The sequence below is a fragment of the Rhyacophila brunnea genome, unplaced genomic scaffold (assembly GCF_057557595.1).
Source record: "Rhyacophila brunnea isolate RB1 unplaced genomic scaffold, BYU_Rbru_1.0 scaffold_18, whole genome shotgun sequence".
Lineage (NCBI taxonomy): Eukaryota > Metazoa > Arthropoda > Insecta > Trichoptera > Rhyacophilidae > Rhyacophila > Rhyacophila brunnea.
The window spans coordinates 27993674-28018602 of NW_028232837.1; the positions used below are offsets into that span (position 1 = coordinate 27993674).

Here is a 24929-nt window from a genome sequence, read left to right on the forward strand (position 1 = left end):
GGTATAAATAAATAAATCATTGCGTATAAATTAGCATATTTTTCGTAGGTTGGTAGATAAATAAATACATTGATTAGGTATTTTCGTTCAGTGTTTTCATTAAATTTACTACGAGTGAAATGTTAGTGGAAACTATATTGACATATGTGTAGAGAGCTATTCTTGCGTGTACCTACGACGATAATAAGAAAAATATACTTAGGTATATTGAAGTAGAGTTAGAGAGTAAGGACACACTTGACATTTTGCAGCACGGTGCAGCGGTTGTAGGTACCTACCTATCTACTTACAAATTGCAAATCTCGATGTCTCGGCAAAGATATAGCGATCTACCGAGGGGATTAGGGCGACTTATGCTTACCCTATGATCCGATGCTGGAGCGTAACTAGGCGTATTTATTACACACCGTCGTTTAACTTCAGTCAATAAAACAATATATCTGTGAAGTTATGATGATGATCATTTATGAAGGTACCTAGCTACATATTCCATAACATGCTATTGGTTCCTATACTAAGCGACGTCTCTAAGCAAATTGCCGGTTGTGCATGACAAAATACCACCCTTTCCATATCTAGTCCCAAATTTTGAATGAAATTGATTATCTTCTAACTTATGTTAAACTGACAAATTACGATAATGGTCCTTTGAGATTCTGATAAAATACATTGACTGGTGTACAGAGCGGGTAATTTTCGTCAGTATCGGTGAATAAAAGTCATATTTTTCCACGCTCTCCCAAAAATTAAAATATGTGCATTTCTTCCTTTATTTTCCACCCTTTGGGATTCGTCATCTTGAAGCAGCGCTTATACATAATATTGTCTACTCTACTCACATAGGACGTCACTGACTGTACCTAAATGCAAACAAGCCAACAAGAAATTTCACAATCAACCTACCCCATAATGGTAGAATGGTAGATCCATCATTGTTCGACGATGTTATGATTTAGTGTTAATTTTAATGCACGGTCCCGAAGCGAAACCAGCGAGCCGGTCTTTAATCACAGGTCGAAACATTAACAAAGGGCTCGCCGCCGACAACTCTTTTACTAAATTGAGCGGTAGAGAATTCGCCCCGCACGACTCTGGGCTCTCGGTTCAATTTGAACCGTTAATTCTGGAGAACGAATGCAATTTTAATTACCACTATCAGCCGAAAACGATGGCTATATAAATGGCAATTAATAAAAACAATATTTACATATTATTTGCTTAATTGCTTAATTCAACATTGATCAATTATGTGCATACGTAAAATGTTAGGAACGTTATTTATAATAATTACCGTTTATACATACGTAAATATATACTTATATACCTATACCTAGATGGTACTTTCCATAATATAGAAATATTTAGATGTTTAAATTAGTACTTATAGGTAAGTTTCTTTTCCAGATCGCCTTAATAAACTATGATTTGTTTTGCGCAAATTAAAATTTTGATCTGTAAACTGAAAAAGCATTGAAAGAAACGGGTAGATTTCTGTAAGCAGGTACTTACAAAGAACCCCGTACAGAAATATAAATTTTCTTATCTATTATTTTATTCAAATAATGACTTTATTAAGTATATTATTATGAAAATTGTTTATTTTCTTATTACCAACTATCATATTATTAAAAATATCAAATTATAGCAAATTCATATGGTAAAATTACTAAAATTTTAATAATAATTACCTACTTAACGTTTTACAATCTCAACCTAGAACAACAAATAATCTTTTTAAGTTTTCGTGTTCCATCCAATAAATAGCAGCAGGTGATTAATAACTATTCTTAAATGAAATTAAATAAATTGCTAATAGTAATTAAAACATAAATCTTACCTATTCTGTGTGTGTGGCCGCTCAGTTGCTCCGCTTTGAGAAGTGAAGGCTGCCAAATTGTTGGCCTCCACAAAATCAGCAAAGATGTAAAATCCCCGATCCTTGGAGACCAGGGATACTTCCATTATGATAGCAACATACTTGAAGAATCGCACACGTTTTGATACCAAACAAACAATTAGTAGTATACACGCTACTATGGCATATTATAAATAAATCACAAGGAACAAGGGTTAAATTTAATTTAAATTCATCTTGAAATTGGATCATTAAAAACTACTAGATAAGAATAAGCGAGAAATTACTGCCATGCATTTTCATCAATATTATTTTACACGGATATTCTAAATTCTTAGCAAGTAGTATTTTTAGGTTAGGAGACCAAGTCTCTTTGGTAAATGTTATTTTGTACAAAACTATACATTTTGTGGGTATTCGACACCCACGCGAATAATTTTATAAACTTTATTTATTAAATTCACGTTTTGCGCGAAAACTGCACTCTTTAGAAAAACTTTATTTAAAAATGACCCTTCTCGCGAACTTCATTGCACTCATTGATTAAAATATATATGTAGAAATTTAAATAACATAATATCAAGAATATAATAATAATAAAATTAATTACAACAGAAAATAAAATGCTCACTCTCAATTATTTACGAACCATTAATTTATTCGAAACAAAGTCGTTAAAATGAAAACATTCGTATTATTAATATGTGCAAAACCAACAGGAGTATTCGTCCTACTTTCAATTTTTTAACTAATAACAATAACAAAAAACCGTTTTATATATATAAAAAAAACTAGGTATCTGGCGTTCACGCGTCGCTGGAACTCTTCTTTAATTTATATATTACATAAAAAACAATGTCTTTAATTTATTTAGGTATTAAACACGGACACAATCACACTGAGAATGTAATGATTACGCGTAATTTATATATTCCTCCTTCACGTATTGAAGGTTCGGGATCTGTTGGTGTAGCCATTAATGGTCTTGGACGGCTTGCGCCGCGGCCGCTGCTGCCGCCGCCGCCTTCTGCGCCTGCGCCTGCTTCTCCTGCTCGTTCAGCTCCTTAATGGCCTGGATCTCCTTCTTGAGCTTCATCCGCCGATTCTGGAACCAGATCTTGATTTGTCGTTCCGTCAGGCAAAGGGCGTGGGCCATCTCTATCCTACGCCTGCGGGTGAGGTAGTGGTTGGTGTGGAACTCTTTTTCTAGCTCGAGGGTTTGGTAGCGAGTGTAGGTCTGTCTGCCCCGTCGTCGGAGGCCATTCGCGCCTGAGAAGGAAAACAAAATAAACAAATTATAATAGGTAAAACAATCCTACGCCAACATATTAAAATCAAACTTTCAAATTAAATACGTACGTACCTAATGCCGGGTCCACACCGAAAACAAGTCGCGCGACAACTCGTTAAATTTTACGATAAGCATGATAATTATCGTAAAATTTCTTAAGCAATTATGATAATTATCGTAAAATTTAACGAGTTGTCGCGCGACTTGTTGCCGGTGTGGCCGCACTTTAACACTTAATAAAATAATAGTTATTGTTCACCGTAGGCTTATTTATCATCAATTCAAAATAAAGGTAGGTACCTACTCCGTAACTCGTATTTGCCGCGTTATAATATAATCTAGGTTATCTACATATTATTATTAGTAACTAGGTATATAATATGGTAAGTATCGTGGCTTCATATTGCACCTTTAATAATTTTATCAACCCGAGTATTATACCTACCAACAGGCAGCAATCTTTTTCATCGTTATGAATTGTAAAATATGTAGACACCAACCTACTTACATTTAATTACCGAAAGTGGTAAAACATTTTGACAGACATTGATATTTCATTAATTACACGTTAGTATCATCTGCAATCCTGGGTAATGCCTAAAACAACAACTTAAAATTACTGTACCTAGGTGCCTACTAAGTATTTCCTAGTTTAAACTTAAAGGAATGAAAATAAATAAAACTTACTTCAGCCTGCCTACGATATGCCTAATATGTGAGTAAGTACCTATCTACTATCTACAAGGTATTTAATTTATAATTTATGAAATGAAAACTTCGTATCCATTAATCAACCAACTTTTGAGAAATCTCAAGATGTCACGCAATAGTTTCAAGTATTTGCCTCCACAAACTGGATGTTTATTAATTTACATAACATAACCAGTTGCTTAAAAATATCATTTCGTAATTCTGTACCTAAACAGAACATTATGTAATAAATAAAAAGTCACGCTAATGTTTCCAGTTAATGTCGAACATATTTCACTCTGATAAAATGAAGTACAAAGCCTTACGCATGACAATTCTAGGACGGAAAAGAACATTTAGATAAAAATCTTTGCATCGGGACGGAAACATTTTCAAATCCTTTAAGAACGAATTCTTGGAACGAAAAGCAAGAGTACCTACCCATATACCAACTAACTTTAGGTAGGTATAGGTATAACATAGTGGTAGGTATGGAGTATCCATATACCTACATCGTTTTTAATGAATTCTAGTAGAAAGGCTCAGGTAAAGGTATGTAATATAATAATCAATCATGGTTGGTAGGTACCTAATTGCGATAATTTTCATATTTATATTTAAACCATATTATTATCGTGATGGAATTCACAGGAATATTTTAGGGAACTATAATTAATAATATGTAGGTACAATGAATTCCAATACATTCCTATGGAAATGATTTTCTATTCGATTCGCTAAGCTAATGAATGACAAATAAATCATAGAATACCTTACTAAGTATAAAAAAATCTATCTACCGACATTCTTTCTAAGGAACATCTAACCATATGCTCGGAAACAAATCAAGTCACTAAGACTCACTTTCCGTTGATGTTTTGTTGTGATTGCGATAAAAATAACAAAGTGATATGTTGGCATCCGCCCATCAATTACACAGTTAATTTAACGCAATAAAGTCGCAACTCAGCTGCCGTACAATGCAATAATGAATTAAACGAGAGTAGGTACCTACAATGATAATAATTGCATCGTACATGAGATCTTATTTAATTGGAATCAATGTTGCGAATTAGCTAGTTACTTAATACCTACAAACATAATATTAAACGTCATGTTTATTATAAAAGCATTTAATATGTTATCTCGTAGGTATATAAGATATTAGATATAAAAATATTTTTATTCCTAATGTTTATAAACTCGATTCTAAATTTTTCTTTGAATGTAGTACCTACTTGCCTACTAGTGTGCATGGATATCTACTTCAAGCTTGTGTTTTTCAAGCATATAGGTATGTCCCTACTTGCTTATCTAGCTATTCAGTAGGTAATATATATTTGTAAGTGGTACTTCACCTATCCACCTCAGGTACCTACCTGTTTGATCTAAATTACGTAGGTAGCTCCAATTATATCAATCGCCATAAATAAATCAATCAAATAATTTGCAATCAATTTCACACACGGATTTATTGCATACTCTATTTAAGTCATAGGTTACTTACTACCTATTGTAGATATCTAACTTTAATCGAGAATATACCTACAGTGCGTAATAAAACTATTGCATTCTATCAAATGTCGTGAACGAAATCTTATTATTTAAATGTATTATTTACCCATCCATAAATGAATTTATTAAGATGGTATTTTTTACGTTAAAAATATATGAATAAAATGCATCAACTTGTTATGCGTATCTTCCTAGTTATCGCCATATGTAGGTACCTATAAAGGATACGACAAAAGCGACTTGCAGTTATATTAAAAGCATTATTGTAAAAAAAATGTGAATACCCACTGCGTTTTTTGAGAAAAGTACCTAGCTTGGCATAGGTAGGTACATCATGTCCACACGCATTGGTGCCACCTTATCTCCTAAACAAAATGATGGTGTTATTTCCCAAATTACCAACCTTAGTCTGTATCTACTCTACAGTATATACTATAAAGGTAGGTAGGTACTTAACATTCAAATTATTTTGGCTTTGATTATAGGTAGGTACATATTTATGCCAAGTTTGATAAATAGGTAGGTAATTTTTCAAATATAAAGCAACTTTTCCATACTCATACAACTATATTAAGTAAAACAGCTCAATTTAATTAAGCTCAACCCCTAAGTAGCATGTATGTACAAATACCTACATCAAGTAGTCGTACCTACCTACTGTTTGTACCTATTTTCTACCTTATTATTATAATTATTGTGATAAAAAGTTTTCTACAAATTATAATCTAGACGTCTTATCACTTTCTAATCGTACTGTAAAATAGTTTAAAACATTTGTAAAATAAATTGTTCCGAGATAAAAGGGTGTTAATACCAACGACACAGATATTCGCTGAAAAACGCATTTTAATCTATGTGTAAACGGAGACTCGATTGCTGTGTGCAGTCTTATGCAAATTTATTAAATTGCCTCCAAGGCACTAATTTCGCGAAACTGGCTGATTATTGCAAATTATTCTGATACCTTTACCTAAACAACTTTGAGAGTAGATAATAGGGACCGTTCGAGATAAAAGCAATGCCTATTAATTAAGTAGGTACCTAACTGCCGAAGTAAGCACTATTCGTATGTACCTAATCATTTTATATAAAAATGTACACCTACAATATTATATATATATGTAAAACTGATAGTAAGTACATATAATACGTATATATCTACTTAGTACATATATATATATATACGCAGATAGACCTACCTACAGTTTTTTTTATAATAGGTAGGTATATTATTTAGTCAAATACGTATGCTAAATATTATTTGGAACATAGATAGGTATTCTTCAAATATGTTGCATAAATAATGAGTCATGCACATGGCCCCCACAAGAGGGGGCTGACAGGGCTCTAGCCTGGGGGCCCAGCGTAGCGATTCGACTAGTTAAGTGAGATAAACACACACTACAAATTTGCTGTAATATTGAAAAAAGCCGCCTGCGGAGCTATTTTGCTTGAAGAATATTAACATTTATGAATATGTGACTGTGCGATGCAGTTAAATGTACCTAATATGATGATTGATATAATTAAATGATAATTTAAGTGTAAAATTATATTTTATAATTTTTTTAGTGTATTTTATGACTAATAAAATGGTTATTTATCTACTATGACGAAGGGTCGCATGTTACTTGACTACCACAAAAGGGGGTCGTGATCAGTTCTTCATTATATAATGCCAAGTGCCGATAACTGAATAATTCTAGATTTATTTAAAAATACAAAGTATCGCTGAAAATATACGAAATACCCCCAATTTTACCTCGCTAAACCTTGGGGTTTCACGGAATACCAGTTGGAAAATACTACTGTAGAACATTACACTGCCTTTAACCTTAGTGATAGGTAGGGGGCCCGCTTCAGGATGTGGGGGCCATGCTCATGCATATTGTAACGTATCAGTAGGAATTTGATTAAATGCTAGCTTTTACTTTGTATTTATTGATTCATTGTCAATGTTATCATGAATATCGATAGTAGCCACAGGAAACGCGCGATTTTTTTTTTTTACAGAAGAAATTATATTCACAACTTACAAGTACTATCGAGTTATTAGCCTTCAACGATCGTAGAGCTTTGATTATCACCACACTTAAGTCATTGTTGATTCAAAGTCTTAGTATTTTAGCCCTCTAGTTGTTCTAGGGTTGTAACAATAGATACTTATAACTTCGCCAAAAAGGCTAATGTGTTAGATTGACGTTAGTCGATGACTAAAAAGATTCTGTTGTCTTCTGAGGCTATCTACACATACAAGGTTCAGCGGAGCTACAGAATGCTCAAATGATTTGGGATAATGCGAGAAAATTTGCTCCAGAAAGTGATGTCCAAGAAATATTTACAAAATGGTTTTAAAACAATATGTACGTAAGCTTCGCTTAGAATAAAGATACATACCTATAAGGTGACGTGAATATTTAACTGAATATCAAAATTTAATAACCAATAAGGTAGGCATGTGCATATTATTATATAGTTACGCCACTTTGATAATGCAGTTCAACGTTGCACGCAATAAGCCGGACCAAAAATGATTTAGATAGAAATTCGAGATTGCTCTCAATACCTACAAGTGCAGAAAAATCCGGCATGTTAACGCTCGGGGCACCAATCGAGCGGTGATTAAAAACGAACCCGTGTATGAATAATTTGTCTGGTGGAGACTCGACTCTCGACCCAACCGTCGACGCGGTCTCAGCGCGCCTTTCGATTGGCAGACTACATTTAGCAAGTTAATAATATATTTTTTTTATAATTTGTTTTTATTTATTTTCGTTAGACCGTTGCTTCTGGGAGAGATAGAATTATGCATGCATGTTCTATATTATGCATCAATATGTTCTTTTTTATTTACCGTGATAACACAGCGAGACGCTCTATAGGTACGTGTATGATGTAGGTACCTAACTACCTATCTAATGGCTTAATTAATTCATTTATAAACCACTTTTTAGATTTTTTCATTTTTTACTCAACTAAGTGTGGGATTTTATTATAATATAAAAAGGTAGGTGTATCCGGAATAAACTTCGTTTTGAAAACAATGCTGATTGACTTGTAATAGGTATGTACATAGGTATGTACATGTATAGACCTATTACTGTTTTCGAAACTGAGTCTTGAGAAGTGAGGTACCTACAAATTAAAAAAAAATACTTATGTAGGTGAGTAGGCATAGGTAGTACTAAGTACCCAAAAATTTATTTTTCAAAACTTTTAATGATGGTTAGTTACCGTTTTGTAGCATTTTATTTTCTTTTAAGAGTAGGTACTTCTGGCTGGTAAATTAGAATTGAAAAAAAAACATCGACTAGGTAAGGCCACCTTCAAGGAGGTTTCTTAACGATTTATTGGGAAAGGGGGTTTCTTATCCATACACTACTGACTACATAATAATATGTACTAAATACCTATGCTTACTAATCAATAAGATAAAATATATAAATAATTTTTGGCTACTTAGATAAGTAGGTATACTAATTGATTCAATATTTTTACTTTAAATATAAAATATAACATCATTAACACAAAAGGTACACATAGGTAGATAAGTATTCATGTTGACGACAAATCTTTACTATGAGTCCATTATTATCTTCTCTGGAGGTGAATAAGCGATCCGCGTATGGACAACTTTATTCCAGTTTGAATTTATATGAGGCTTTCGTGCAGCGAGCTTCAGGGGCGGTCAAGCAAGAATATGTTGTGAGATCGTAAACATCAATGTAATATGAACATGAATACAAACATTCACTTTTTAAGGCGTTGTCTTCACTTAGCCTTTCTACCAGAGGCACCTAGCGGAAAAATACGAAGCTTGCAATTTGAGACATTTTTTGATAATTTACAATTTCAACTGTATAAATTAATAAATATGTAGGTATCTGAAAACATTACAAAGGAAAATATTTTTTATTTTAAGTCAAAGATAAACCTACAATAATTTCAGAAAAATGTTATAGGTAAAATGTGAATTTGGTGGAGGGTCCCATGTTATTATTTTTTTTTTCGACCATGTCCGATCCTAATAGGATCATATGGGCCTCCACAGAGTAGAGGTTTGTATTAACAGATTTTGTTTTATACGAGAAATGGATGTCAGCCACTTGCTCAACCTATTCGGTCCATACCCTGACTCACACACAAATTGAAATACAATATGTGTACTTGCCAGACCCATGATTCGAACCTGAGACCCACGGCGAGATAGTCCAACGCTTAAGCCGCGCGGCCACCGTGGGTTATTACTACCGTTATTATTAATACATATTATTTTACAGTCAATTAAAATTTAGTTTATTAAGTTTCCTTTTTTTGTAGAGGTGTTTTACCGATTCAAAGGTATTATTAATATTTTTTGTATTAATTTTAAAAAACATCAATTTTTATAAAAATATAAATGTGGAAGTATAAATTGAAATTCTTTAAATACATATAAATATATGAAATTTTATTTAGGTATGGTCACAATATTGAAGCTCGATTTGATATAAATAAAAAGAATCACATTAAGTAGGTATTAATTAAACGAAAACGACATTACCTAAGTATTATTAAAAATTCAGAACGATTTATGGTGATTAATATAATAGTTTCATTCTATATCTATTTACTTATGCCTCAAAGCTCATAAGTATGCAGCGACCTGTCGAAAGGGTTAAGAAGGTGGCCGCGGATTGAATATGTCTGTGCTAGCAGAAGCGCATCATGAAATACTACGGCAGTGTTAAATGCTGCGTCTGGAAAACCCCAGTGGATAATAATATAAATGCATTATTTACACACATATTTTTTCTGATTACTTTTATTGCTGTAGTGCTGGTGATCAATAAAAGATACGTCTATATAAATATATTTATATAATATCTATCAATATCCAATATAGTTTGTGAGAAATATAGATGTGCTGTAATGTTTAGATGAGGGGATTCTTTTGTTGAAAATGCACCAGTTATACCTAATGGGTATGTGTCATATAATAATACTAAACATAGGTTCACAATTTTAAAAAAATGACTCGATCGTCAAAGGCATGGCGGGTAGCCCCAGGATAAAATAATTAAAATTGGGATAAGGTCATAATTATGTGAGAAGTTAATATTCACAGCGGTCGATAGAATATTTGCAATAGACTCGACGTCGATAACAAATAACAAGAATAGAATCATCATATCGATATTTTCTAATAGTGTATTATGCCTGGTCCACACCGAAAACAAGTCGCGCGACAACTCGTTAAATTTTACGATAAGCATGATAATTATCGTAAAATTTCTTAAGCAATTATGATAATTATCGTAAAATTTAACGAGTTGTCGCGCGACTTGTTTTCGGTGTGGACCAGGCATTAGGCACCAGTCAGACTGCGTTAAGATGACAAATATACCAGATATGTACCGATACCAGAAGAGTTTCAATACGTATGCAAATGAAAGATTTATCCTAACGTGATAATAATAACTATATAACTATTCAACGTGATAAAAACAACTATATTGCAGTCAGTACTCTCTACTCTATCTACAGTATCAGTTGGTATGGGTACAGAAGTGGTAAAGACTGCTTGTTGGATGGAGGTAAATGTTCAGTAAATAGAAAATGATATAACATTAGGGCAAGGATAGTAAACCTTTGACATGCGGGTAAAGTTCGAATAGTGTAGGTATACAAAAGTTAACATTTTTTTATACCTAGTTAATTTATCGAAAATATACAATAATATATAAGAATATATAATAATTTAAAAAAAATCTTCATATCGTAACACTGGTTTGTTTTATCGGCGTTCTAACAGATTACGAGATAACTTGGATACCTATAAGTAGATAGGTTGGCAAAAAATGCACTATTGCTGAATATAGGTATCTACTTTTTAAAGAACGGAACTCATTACCCAATACATTTAATGCAATGAAATGAATAGCAAACTACTATTTTCAACACTTTTAAAATAAACATATGACTATGAAGTATGAACAGCTATTTTCGTATATGATTTTTTTAAGTCGAAAGTAAAACATCGCATTAGTAATTATTTGAATGAAATATATGTAGGTATATTAAAATTTTCTTATAAACCAACTTCTAATAAAAATTTTGTTTTCTGTGTTATGTATGAAAATTTATAAAATCACTGTATACAAAGGAAAATACCTATTTTTGGTTTTATTATTCGATTTACTTGACATGCGATTTTTTCCCCTGATTTTTGCATATAGTTTGACACACCTGTATAAAAGAATTCGGCATCCCTACACCAGATCAATGAGTCACTATGTTAGATGCGGTAGTAGATAGATAGGTATAGTCTCATATATCCACACCGCGCTAGTAGTTTTTAAACATATTTTAGTTACGATTATTGAACCAATAATTTAATTTAATCAATAGTTTTATGCGTTGTTATTTCAATATCCTACTTACGGATGGATACATGAATCAATTCAGAGTATACCTACTAGGCAATTAAACGATATTGTGATTAAAAAATTCCCACCAATTAAATATTTTTTTACAAACCAAAATATGCACTTATACAAAAAATAATCGTTTAGTAGTGAGCCTTTGCCACTGATGAGTACGTAGTAATAACGTACTTACATAGTACCCAACCCAAAATTATTATTTGTGCTTTCATAAAAGCTGCGAGCTACTTACTACTTCCATAGCAATCAGGAGAGGCACCGTCATGTGGAAATTGTACAATGAGGTGTGTAGCGAATTGTAGAGCACTCGGGAGGGTCGTTATGAGGCGTCGCACGCGCCCCTAGCGACGCTCTAGAGGCCCTTCGACGCCTGCAAATGGTACTACACACATAGTTTACTCTTTGATGTGCAATAGCCTATTAGTTTTAGCCCGCCCCGTAGGTATTTTGCGAGATATTCGTCCACTAAGTGAGTGAAAATGTTGTAAATGAATCTTCATGACTATACTTATTTTTATTTTGCCACCAGATTTTATTTATAAAATTCACTACTTTAATGTACCAATATCTTCGAAAGTCATTGTATTATCAAATGGTAATGCAGATATTGAGTAAGATAAATGACAATTTGAAACATTACCTATATGTTAGCACTTTTGGAATGCTGGTTATGACACTCTAATCCTAATCAAACTGATGGCTAATCTCATAAATATTTTTTTACCTAATCAGCCCTACGTACTTGTACCCCTTTCGCTTTTGAATTCAAATTATAACGTTAACATTGACTATTAGGCATTTAGAAACATTGCGCAAACAGTTATACGTAAATATTGTGGCCGTAAACATTTGAGTACCTTGGTATCAAAGTGGGACAAACGCCACCTCCCACTAAATTCATGTTTTAATTGATTATGGTAGTGCAAGTGATGCTCTTTTCAAAAAATCCACCAAAAGTATCAAAAACGGTAGTTTTCATAGAGATTTTTGAGTTTAAAGTTGGTATGTTATATGAAAAACGGACACTTTTCACACATGTTTGTGAGTCTCCTGTAAAATTTTGTAAATGGCTTATGTCCCACTTTGATACCAAGGTACTCATTTATTCAAATAACATAATATATGGCAAAAGGAATAGCACTGTGACTAAATGACACATTCTACGTAAAGCAATTCAGCGAGCAGTAATTTTAAAAACCTATTTGTATGAAATACAATAATACACATACATATATTTATATAGTTTCAATATTAATTTAAATTCTCTACGAAGAACGTGTCATCTGGCCCCATTGATATGCTGCAATATGTTATTTGAACAAATATTCACGATCATAATGTAATTAGTGCGTAAAATTAACCGGACATGCTTACAGGCATCTATCTATAAGTAATAATATATTAAATTTTAAAAAAAATGATGCGATACCAATAATTTATAGGTGGGTACATAAGTAAATTGAAGGTATTTTTTATAGCTATGCCGATACCTATGCATCGTTGTAGTTGTGGATATACGTGCTAGGGTATATACCTACCTACTAGCTATTCTTCCCTAATGCACTGAATAAATTACAAGCTGGTTCAGGCTAGTGAAATAACCCCAAATTATGGCAGGCAACTAAAACGTGGGCTAATTAGGCACCTAAAGCTAATCCAAATGGCTTAATCCAATATCTGAACCCTCCATTAAATATCTTTTAGTCGAAAAAGTGTGGAATAAAAACCAAAAATAACCTCAAGTAAATGTGCTCAGACTGTACAGGTGGACTATAATAGAAATTGCTGCTTTCATCTTTGGGAAAATTACTTTATTTTTATTAAGAAGAATTTTTATGTTTAAGCGGCTAGGTTTTTTTTTTTTTTTTAAGAATTATTAATAACCATGTCCTTGCTTTTTCGTACAAGGTGGTTGTTAGTAATTTTGAACAATCACGCAAATACTTTGATACAAACCTACCCTAAGTTTGATAATATTTATCACTTTATCACTTTAGCGGTCGATAAGCATAGAATAGACCCACAGAAATTAAAAATACTGACGTACCTAAGTATGTCTTTTTACACGTATCTTGTTTCTTCTTCAAATATGGCGCAAAAGAAAGATAACATTATTTTAATCTGTATGGTTTTGATTTTATCTTAGCGCCCTCCATAGTCCAATGCGTAAGGCACTGACTACCAATTCAGTGGTGCGGGTTTCGACTCCCAGGACAGTCACTATGTATGCGAGTCTGGCTATTTCTGTGATTGTTGCACTCCTATAATTGGTACCCTTGTGGTATATATTGCAGGGTTATTAAATTAGCTTACGTATCATACTCCATAAATGCATATAAAAATTTTGTTATATTAAATACATGTTTATGTTAAAAACGTAAACAGATGCACGTGAAACACGGGCTTTTAATGCAAGCAAGCTACGTCAAAAAATTACACTTTTGGGCATAACGAAAAATGGCACCAAAAGAAACCGGATAGATACCTACAGAGGCAGATGGGAGATCGCGAATGAGAGAAGTTGTTGATCTGAAGAAATTGCAATAGGCCCGACATATCGTTCGGCGAGTGAATAACCGCTGAACGAATGCATTCACACAGTGCTAGGTACCCAGGGAGGACTAAATAAGGAAATAGCCTAAAACGTGCTGGATCGACGAAATCATTAACAGAGGAATGGAGAGTGCGATAGGAGGCCTTCTTTCAGCAGGGCATCAGCGATTGTGACTGGCTGATGATGATAATAAATAATAAATGGTGGGCAGTTACCTATCAGATATATTCTGAATAATAAATCTTTAAACATCTGATTCAAACTCAATTAACACTTTCAACATCGGATAAGAAAATCTACTGCTGTAAAAAAAATATAAAAACACACAAATTCATTGACCCTCACAATCATGTACAGGTTTCTTCCACCATATAAGCGCTTCCACTCAATCTTCAATAAACAAAACGAATAAAGTAAATGTAATAACTTCATTTAGAATGGGCGTCGTCACGTCCCATGATACCTCATATATTATGTCCAGAGAGAGTTATATACAGCACAGGTACACGATTGCATGAAATCATTAAACGAAGGCCTCTCTGCGTTACAAGCTACAGGTATTTTTAATAAACGTGTAAAACATATTGTTAAATATTCAGTACCTATACCTACTAAATAATATTACTTATACCTATCTACATAAATACTTCTCCCCAACCCAACTTCTATAACTTACTATTCTTTGAATTCAACCACAATCATATTATTACACGTTAATAATGAATGACAACTTCTAGTAAAATGTTAAAATTGAGTAATATAAAAAACGGCCAAATATGTATATGTAGGTAAGTATAATATGCATGGTTCTTCGGCAGAGTTTTGAATTAAGCGCGATTATGCCATACATGGGCACCTATCTAAGGATGAAACTTATTGCCAATCACATATTTTGTACGATCACATAACGGCCTGTGCATTTATTATTCAAAAGAGGATTGACATTGTTGACATGTGCATATTTATTGTTTATTTAAAGCCTAGATTTTTGTTTGAGTTTAAGTTTGAGTAACAATCATGAGTATATTTTAGCAACCTAATATATTATGTAAGTATAGATATTTATCGATAACACAAAAAAACTATGGACCTGTCTTATTTCCTAATTACCTGCATAATAGTCCTAATTAAAACGACATCTGAAAATAAGTAAATCGGTATCATTGCTATCAATATTGTATTTTCTTCTTCTTCGATGGCGCTACAGCTCAAGTCGAGCTCTGGCCTCCTCCACCGCCGTCCTCCAGCCGGAACGGTCCTCCGCATGTCTTTTCCAGTTCTTGATTTTTAGCAGCTGGTTGGCATCTTTTGTAATGTTATCACGGCATCGTGTGCGTGGCTTTCCCACTGGCCTTTTTCCCCCTGGGTTTCCTTCGAGGATCTTCTTCGGTATCCGTGACTGCGCTGGACATGGCCTGCCCAGTTTAGCTTCTGGAGTTTTATGAAGGTGGAGAGTTTTGAATCTTGATCAATATGGTATATAGTGAATATGAATGTGGTTGAAAAATTAATTCCGCTCACGATGCAATATGGTGCATAGGTACCCACGTCTTGATTAATTTTCATTCACGTATTTGATCTATACTGTTAATAACGTGTACCTACACTTAAATAGAGAGACTTTTAGTGTAATACTGTACTCTATCTACTGTATCTAATTTATAAGTGAATATCTTGAACCTGTTGATATGCGATACCAAAAATATTAGATATGTGCATACGATGATAATAAAGTAAATAAACCTAAGTTATAATTGATTAATAGGAACAAACGTTTTAATAATTTTACTAAGTAGGTACCTACCGTAGGTATACGACAGGGGTGACGAACCTATGGCACGCGAGATTATTTTGCATGGCACGCGTTTGAAGAGAAAAAAAAATAATAATAAATGACAGTATAAAAATTGTAAGCAAATACTCTTCAAGAATAAGCATTACCTACATTTAATTTAAATATATGATTGCATAGGTCGGTCCTTAGAATTATGCGTCACTTATAATATGATCACACTAACCTCATCAGGCGGCGGGGGTGCCGCGTCACGAACCTCTAACTGTAGCGATAGAATGCCTCATCTGATCGTAGCAATTCTCATGTCAGTTTGTGCGATAAGAACCAAGCTAATTAATACATTAACTAACAATTTCATTTATATGTACAAAAAAGACTGCACCAAATAAGAAACAAAAACTTGGTGAAGCTAGTAGTAGTAATTCTGGCAGACAGTTTCAAAATTGGTGAACCGAAATGTATGGCGTAATTGAAAAAAGTGACAAAGCTATATTATGTCTGCTATGTAGGTACTATGGTATCTAGAACATCATCATTTTTTAATAGAATGTTTAAAAACTATTTTTTCCTCATGAAAATATGCTCGGCACGTCAGATAGTTGAAAAAGAATATTTTTTGGAAAATTTTGGCACGCGTACCTACATAAAAAGGTTCGCCAACCCTGGTTTACAATATACACGAATCGTACCGTTTATGTAGACAAGGACTTAGGTATTACATTATTTTGTTGATTAAACTACTTACATATTACTTTTTTAACTCAGGTAAGTAGTAGGTATCTAAGTATTGATATAAAGCGAACTACCCTCAGTGTGTGCATCATAAAGTTATGAATATATTAATTTAGAGCCGTCTGTTTTGCAGTCGGGAATGGCATGATGGACCTTTGGCAATTTCATTAACTGCTCCCACTGCGTTTTGCACTTTTGTTTCGTTTATGACTCTTTGGGAAGATACATAATAAGATATAACTGAATTAGAAAAAAAGCATTACAAGTCGCGGCGGCTAACTCGGGCTCCACATTTCATTCTGAGCAATTTATAATTATTATGCGTAGGTATCTTTTTATTTCACCGCCGAGAATATTTCAGAATTAAAAACGGGGGTGTTGTCTTGTGGGGTGAATTTTTTTTATTCTGCGTTTTCAAAAGGCCGTGTTTGCTTTTGCTGAGCAGAAAAAAATAAGTCTAATTTGTTTTATTAAATTTGATGTACGGAGGCCATTATTATTTTTTTTTCCGTTTATATGTTTATGCGAGCGCTATGTTAGGTGGGTACCTACATAAGCTGTGTCTGCTAAATAATGCGTATGTAAATGTAATTATATTTTTATGTTTATATTTGCATAAATTTTGGAATTTTCAACATTATTGTAAGGTAAACATTTACCTGCAAGTTCCGCTTGTAGCATAGGTAACTACCCATCCGGTAAGATGTATGTTATACCTAGATACATATTCACTTTTAGATATAAGTATAGGCACTAATTAATAAAATTATTATATTTAGTTTTATGAATAATTAAGCTGATTTAGTAGTTACGTACTTTCTTGTAGGTAAACAGCTCATTTTAGAATATTCTTTATGTTATTTACCATTTACCTAACAATAAACAAAAACATACTCTTCAGCGGCTGACAAGAACAGGTGTCTAAATAAGTAGGTACATACTAAATTACATACTAGGTAGGTACATCTAAAAACCCGTCATACGTTGTAATAATTTATAGAATAAGTATTTCGAGCTTTATTTTAATCAAATGTGCAGAAGATATTCACATGAGATAATAATTCATGAGTAGACTTCAGTTGGCATCGAAATTATATTTTTTTATGTATTAAGTATACCTAATTGTACTGATCATAATATTAGGTACCACGGGGAGATAGATATAGGTAATTCTAAATAGGTAATAAATCTCTGACGAAGTAAATACCCAGTTGGATTTTTATTTTCATTATACCTACTTATAGGTATGTAGAATTCCACATAAATATATATTTACTTACCTACTTATATTAATATTGTGAGATCTACTTAAAGTATTTTTATCGTCCAAAAATAAAATCACCTATCAATGTAATATATGGGCAATAACAAAATATCTATAGGAAAGAAATCTATCTGAAACGACCGTGTCGATGGGAACATTTGTCAACTTTGAAAATATCTGTCCTTTTTTGCAATAAAAAAAACATCAAATTCACATTACGGAATAAAAACTTATATAAATGTGCCTCTTATTGCCCAAAATCTTATTTTTTAATGTTTGAAAAAATATTTACTCAAAGTGAACTTTCCCGATTACCTACCTATGTAAGAGCTCGCCTACGTAGTCAGTAGGTAAGTACTTAGGTACCTACGAAATTTATTAATATACAATAATATTCGAATAACATTATAGCGGTGCACAACTAATCACTATAAATAATAACGTTATGCTGTGCTTCGGGAATAGATGTTTGCCTCGTGCTGCGGGTGTTTCAACCTGACTTGCCTGTTCTTTAAGGCTACCGATTTCCAGCATTCTGCAAGCCCGTTAAATACCGTTCACAGAGTGTATACGGCGGAGCTACGGGATTCTGACTATTGTAAGACGATGAAAGAGGTCTGGTGGGTGATAGGGATTCTTAGAGGCACCGTGTGTTGTCCATTTGCCCTTACTGAGGAGCGAATTTCTAACGATATTATTCGGACGTCAAGTCGGTAATTTAAATAAAATTTGTCACTTTTTAATTGATTTTGGAATTAAATGATATTATGTTAGAATAGACCTGCTGAAGCTTAGGTACCTAGTAGTTAAGAAATATTATGTAAGTATGCTGTTCCAGTACCTACTAACGTACATTTGAGTGCAAAACATCCACCTTATATGCAAAGGTAGGTACCTAGCTAACCTAATACTCTAATATAATAGGTATATCGATATGGCAGTAGGTATTGCTTATTTTTATAACGTTTAGCTTAGGTGTTGGTAGATTGTTTGTTTAGAACACTGATCTGATTGTACAAGTTAGTGGTGTTATGTATAAGAAGACATATTTACCCTAGTAAAGAATTAATTAGATATTATTTAACAATGTCGTAACTCGTAAGTAAGGTGTATCATGTTTGTCCTCTCATTATGGGCAAAGATTCAGCAATAAGGTGTCAATATGAGTCCAAAACATAGGCTGCAGCAATATCGGTTGCACCAAAACTAAATAGACACCCATTTCCGAAAACCACAAATCGCTTTTAGCACCATCTGCGCTCCTATAATATCATATTGCAACTTAAGTACCTACTCAAGTATCTATGTTCTACCCAAAACAGGGGCACAAACAAACAATAACGCCGCATACTGCAATTTTTTCCACCCCAAAGCAAGGGAGTTTTACGAGCGTTTACCGTTTTCTTATTCTTATACACAGATCATGAATGCCTGGAGAAAGCTAAGTAAAGAAATCCTTTAGAAGTAGGTACACCGGATGATTTGGGTCGTAAAGTTTCTAAAGATGAGCTTAAGTTTTTGGGTTACGCAATCAGTCATTGTCTGCCGAAACATAATAGCCGGGGACATTACTACGGTTAATTTATGGTCCGGCCATATTTCTAATGATAATAATAGCTGGCCCGTGTGAGCTAACTCGTTTTAAATAAATCACAGTTCGGGTCATGGCTTTTGTTTGATGGCATTATCTATTTGCGTTTTGTAATTTTAGGAAATTCCTAACAAATAATTTGGAACTCTGAACATTGTATTATTTATTATTACTAAGGACTCTCTTCCGTTTCAATTGTTAAACAAAATTAACGGGATAACTCATAATAAGACAAAAGTATTCATTAAAAGAATAGGGTTGGTACTACTGTTACTGTATTATGCAAGGCATGGAGAAACGTTTACGTACTTGTGTTTCGAATGACAAAGTAAGAACCATATTATGATAAGTAGGCTTATACAAGGATACTTACTAAAAATACTGATGTTTCCATGGACAGAAATGATAAGTGCCTATACCTCATGGAATAATTTATTTAGCCTTGACAATGTGCAGACGCGATTTCTTTTAGTGCCCAAGAAGTCTACAATGCGATATTGTTACGTTTGCTATTCCTGACTGACAATAAGATTGTTGCATCGCTCTTTCTCGCGCGGTACCGCTCCGACTATGTCTTGTTTTCTATCAATAATATCGTGCTACACGCTAATATAATAAGTAAAGCCTTATTTATAGTTCTATATCACACGATAAAAACCACATGTGATTTTCGTATAATATGGATGGTCTCGAATAGTGAAAACAAAAATTTTCATTACATTTCAAATGAGGTAATAAGAATACTTAGGTCTGTGTATTTAAATTTTTATAGCATGTCACTTGCCGAAACGAATATTCCATCTCTGGTTCATGATGAGAGTAAGTATATTATACTTATAAATAGGTAGATACTTATAAATAATAAAATCCTCTAGGTGCTTTTAAATAATGTAGACTGTAGAACCTATTTTTTGTCCATAAAATATTATAGGTTTTAAAAATTAAACAATCGATGGAGGGAAAGCGACAATGACATTCGTGTTCACGAATTAACTAGCTACTCTATGACAACATATTCTTGGCTACGTGTTAAAACTGTGAACTAATACGCTCCTCCCATTTTTAACCGCACTTCCATTATAAACTAACAACCTCATCCCATTTAATCGACAACAGTGCCTTCCTTTACGTAACCAAGAAGATGTTGTCGTACAAAAGAGTGCTAGACCGTGGGGACTTTAATACTAAGTAGGTACCTACCTATTGTATGTAAGTACATACCCAACTAATTAAAAATTCCAATGATAATTAGGTATATTACGTCGATGTGTGGTACCTATTTAAAAACAACCTACCTACATACGTCGGTAAGAGATAAGTCAATGGATTTAATAACTCCTACCCTCAAAAGTTAACCCATACGATAGCTTTCGTTAGAATGTAAAATAGGTATAATCAGAATGACAGTTATTGTTATTAGTCAATGGATTAGATTAGAACATAAACGGGACATGAGGTATTAATTGCAAATAATTTTGAGTGGTTTGTAAAATAGCTTAATTTATTGCAACATAAATAACTCCACAAATCAAGAAGGTTACACCAAACTTCCTGAACTACCGAATTGGTTTTTATCTATACTTACATGTGTGTCAGCAAGCATAAGTGGGTATAATACCACATATTATCTACCTACCTACATACTAAGGGCTACAAAAGTGAGATCAAATTTCAACACGATCTTCTAATACTAATAAATTAACGAACGGTAACTAGGTGCATACCTACCTTTGAGAAAACTTTATGGTATACATTTCCAACAGTCCCCTAATTAAGTAGGTATATTTTGTTTATTAAATAATATACTTATGGGTAAGTATTAGGGTAGCAGACTAATGATCAGTAAATGTCATATTAATAAGTAATGATGAGGCGTAACAAAATATTTTGTTAGTTCGTAACGAAACCAATTCTATCGTGGATAGATAGATATAAAGGCGTGTCAGTTGTTTTTCTAAAAATAAATATGTTTTTAATTATATCATCTTATACCTTATTATTAGGTAGCTAGGTAATAGGTAGGTACGTACTTATGTGAATTCATTTAAATCAAATATATGAATCCTTAATAAATTTCGATAATAGATGTTGGTATCATTTCAATATATTGTATTGATATCCATAATGATATTTTAAGTAGGTTGGTACCTATACCCGTCATGTAATAGTATTGATATTGTTATGTGCTATGTTCCTCTATTACGCAAAGTAGGTACTTACACACAAATCTATAATATCGAAGGCTAGGTAGATATAGCGTATCGTCGCTTGTACAGTAGACCCATCGCACGTTTGGGTACTTTCCCCATACCCAGACACTCCAAACTTTGAGTCTAGCAATAAAAGCCTGTCCTGGAGTTATAACTAAGGGTGTTTACCTACTTATCGCACGCTGTCACATCCAAAAGTGATTATCGAATGCACATGGTTTAAGTTTTACTGTCGGAAGCGTTCGTCGAAAAGCTTTGTATCTATTTTGGTTTAATTTTTAATTATAGGTACTAGGTAGTTATGTGTAGGTACCTACATGTTTTTTTTTACACATTTCGGTAGATAAAAAGGCCACTAAAGGAGCCGACTAACCATCTAACTACTTCTAACTCAAATAATGTTTTAAAAAAACCAAAACCTAGTTTTTATTAGGTGAGATTATGTACGAAACATGGAATCTCACTATGGAAACGAGTAGCACCGTATTATATGGAGAGATGCATGCTGGAAATACAAGAGTATGTAATATTATTATAGTTTTCTAAAATGTTCAATTGAAAATAGGCCTAGCTCGAAGACGAGACAGCCGCTAGACAAATCTAAGAATCCAGTGATGGATACCCATGAATTAGAATATTTCTGAAAAATACCTATATCCCAAGGCCGTTAGATCAACAAGATAGTTAAAGTTACGCGAAAGTAGGTAGGTACCTACGTCGTGTCAACGTAATGCATACAATCGAGTTATAAAATCAGTAGTGGATCGATCCAGGCTGATTATGATGACCTATTTACATAGTCGATACACGTTTTATTCAATTCATTATATCTACCTACCTAGGTAGGTACTAGATAACAATATTATATACTTATCTACGAGCTTTCACCCAAATTATTGACACTGAACTGTTCGTAGATACGTATAAGACAAGATACTTAATGAGAAAATGTTTATGTATGAATATAAAATAATAAAATAACCGAAGGCCCACCCCAAAGTGCTGTGGATTTGCGAAATATTAATGTTTGGGCTTGGCAGAATACGTGGCAGCGAAGAATGGAGCGAGCTCGAAGAAACCTTCATCCAACAGTGGAATGTAACATACATACCTAGTATGATCATGCTAGCATAATTATCATCCATACGCAGTCGTCCGCTAGCATTTAGATACTTACTACAAACTAAAACATTAATAAGTATACAAAATTTTGTAGGTACACCAACCAAAATAAGTAGGGTAGGTACCTATATCTACTTATGTACCTACCTACTATAATTTATTTGGGAATATAAATCTTGTCACTTAGCTGAATTATTTTTAAACAGCTAGACATTCCTAATTAAATCAGGAGGACAGTCTGGCGATTCTGAAAATTACGACAAATTGGGTAACTATTTAAAACCTCCGCAAAATTATCGTCCTCAGCCTTGTCCAACATGCCCAGTAATTTATGTAAATTATTGCGAGGCACATTATGAAAAAGTATACAATATGCAAACTAATCTCCGCCCACTAAAGCGTTTACATACATGCCCCAGTCCGTTGACATGCGGTCGTTGAGTATGAAGGATGACTGTTGTAGTGGTGACTTTCTTATAGGCAGGTGAATGTGGTGGTTGGAAGGGATTTGAACCAATGCAAAAATGAACTGACAAGCAGTTTGAGAAAGGGGAAAAATGTCTCGCATGGCGGCCTGTTGCATAAATTTGATTGATGTTCGGCTGGCATGTTTTTCTCATTAGCAACGAGATTTGGTTGCATGCTAACAGCTGATGCAAAATAGTCGTAACCATTAAAGTAATGTTAAAATTTTCAATTAAAAAACAGATAAGTTTTCTTTTCTTTTATTACAATGTTACTTACACATACGGAAAATCGACGAAACATGCCTTTTGTCACCAATTTAGTTATGGGTAAGTACGTGAAAAATTCTAAGCAATACAACAAGTTTAAGTCTTCTCCAGTATCATGTGTGTAGACGTGCATTCCTTAAAATATCATGGTGAGACGAAGTAAAAAAACGACTCTATCTAGTTGGGTGTCTATTTACACATCATATTGGAAGTAGCCTTTAGAGTTTAGAAAAGCAGATGATCGAGAAGTGTGGAAAGTCTTGGTCGCTCAAAAGATAACGGAATTTCAATATCCTGAGCCATGAGAGAACGACCAAGAAAAAAGAGAAAGTTGGAGAATTTTAGATACGTCGACAAAATATGGCACCTATTGTAACTTATTATACATAGATAGAACACTTGCAAAAATAGATCCTGGCAAAAAAAAGTACATCAACATTTATAGAGTAGACGAAACTTTAAGAAGAAGTAGTAACAATGCCATGTCAACTTTTTAGTTTGTATGCGTCAGTGCATTAAGTTATACATATGTAAGGAAATGTCAATTTAACCCAGATAGAGTAGGAGTTGCGATTTCGTTAAATTTATATGTGTAAGCCAGCGTGCATATAGGTACACTCAGAGGCCTTGGAGCAGTCATTGAAATTATGGTTACTTGAAACGAAGGTTCGACAACACTACACTGGCAGACATGAAAACAAAAGACTGCAATGACACAGTCTCCAATATAATTAGGTATCAGAGAAACTTGTCAATGGTGAATTTCTTTCAGTCAAAAACGATGCGAGTGGGTGCACACATTAAGACAAGTGAGACTCTTCTTTTCAGTATTATACTTAGATACAGACTTACCAAAAATCATCCTTACATATCCAAACGTTTATTGGTTAGTACCTACCTTATTTATATGATAAAGTTAGCAAAATTTTGTGGGTTAGTATTACTTATGTAAAATGTTCTTTGCCTTACAGACTGATTGCTTAATCCTTAATAGATACACCTACCTATATAAGCACCTAGATCTTATTTAAGTAAATTCATTAGGAAGTTATAACGATGACAAGCTTATAATTTATTAAACATACCTAAATTTATTTCTCAAAATATTGCGTGTTTCGCAAACATCTTATTTTGAGCGTCATTATAAATTC

General features: G+C 33.4%; 1 protein-coding gene across 1 annotated transcript in view; it reads right to left on the minus strand.

Annotated features, from left to right (window-relative positions):
* Positions 1-2179: 2179 nt before the first annotated feature.
* Positions 2180-24929, minus strand: part of Ubx (Ultrabithorax) — a 340195-nt gene continuing 317445 nt past the window's right edge. Inside the window, exon 2 of the mRNA XM_085945197.1 lies at positions 2180-3124. Coding sequence (XP_085801323.1) covers positions 2832-3124 — 293 coding nt within the window. The 3' untranslated portion in view covers positions 2180-2831. The remainder of the gene's footprint in view (positions 3125-24929) is intronic.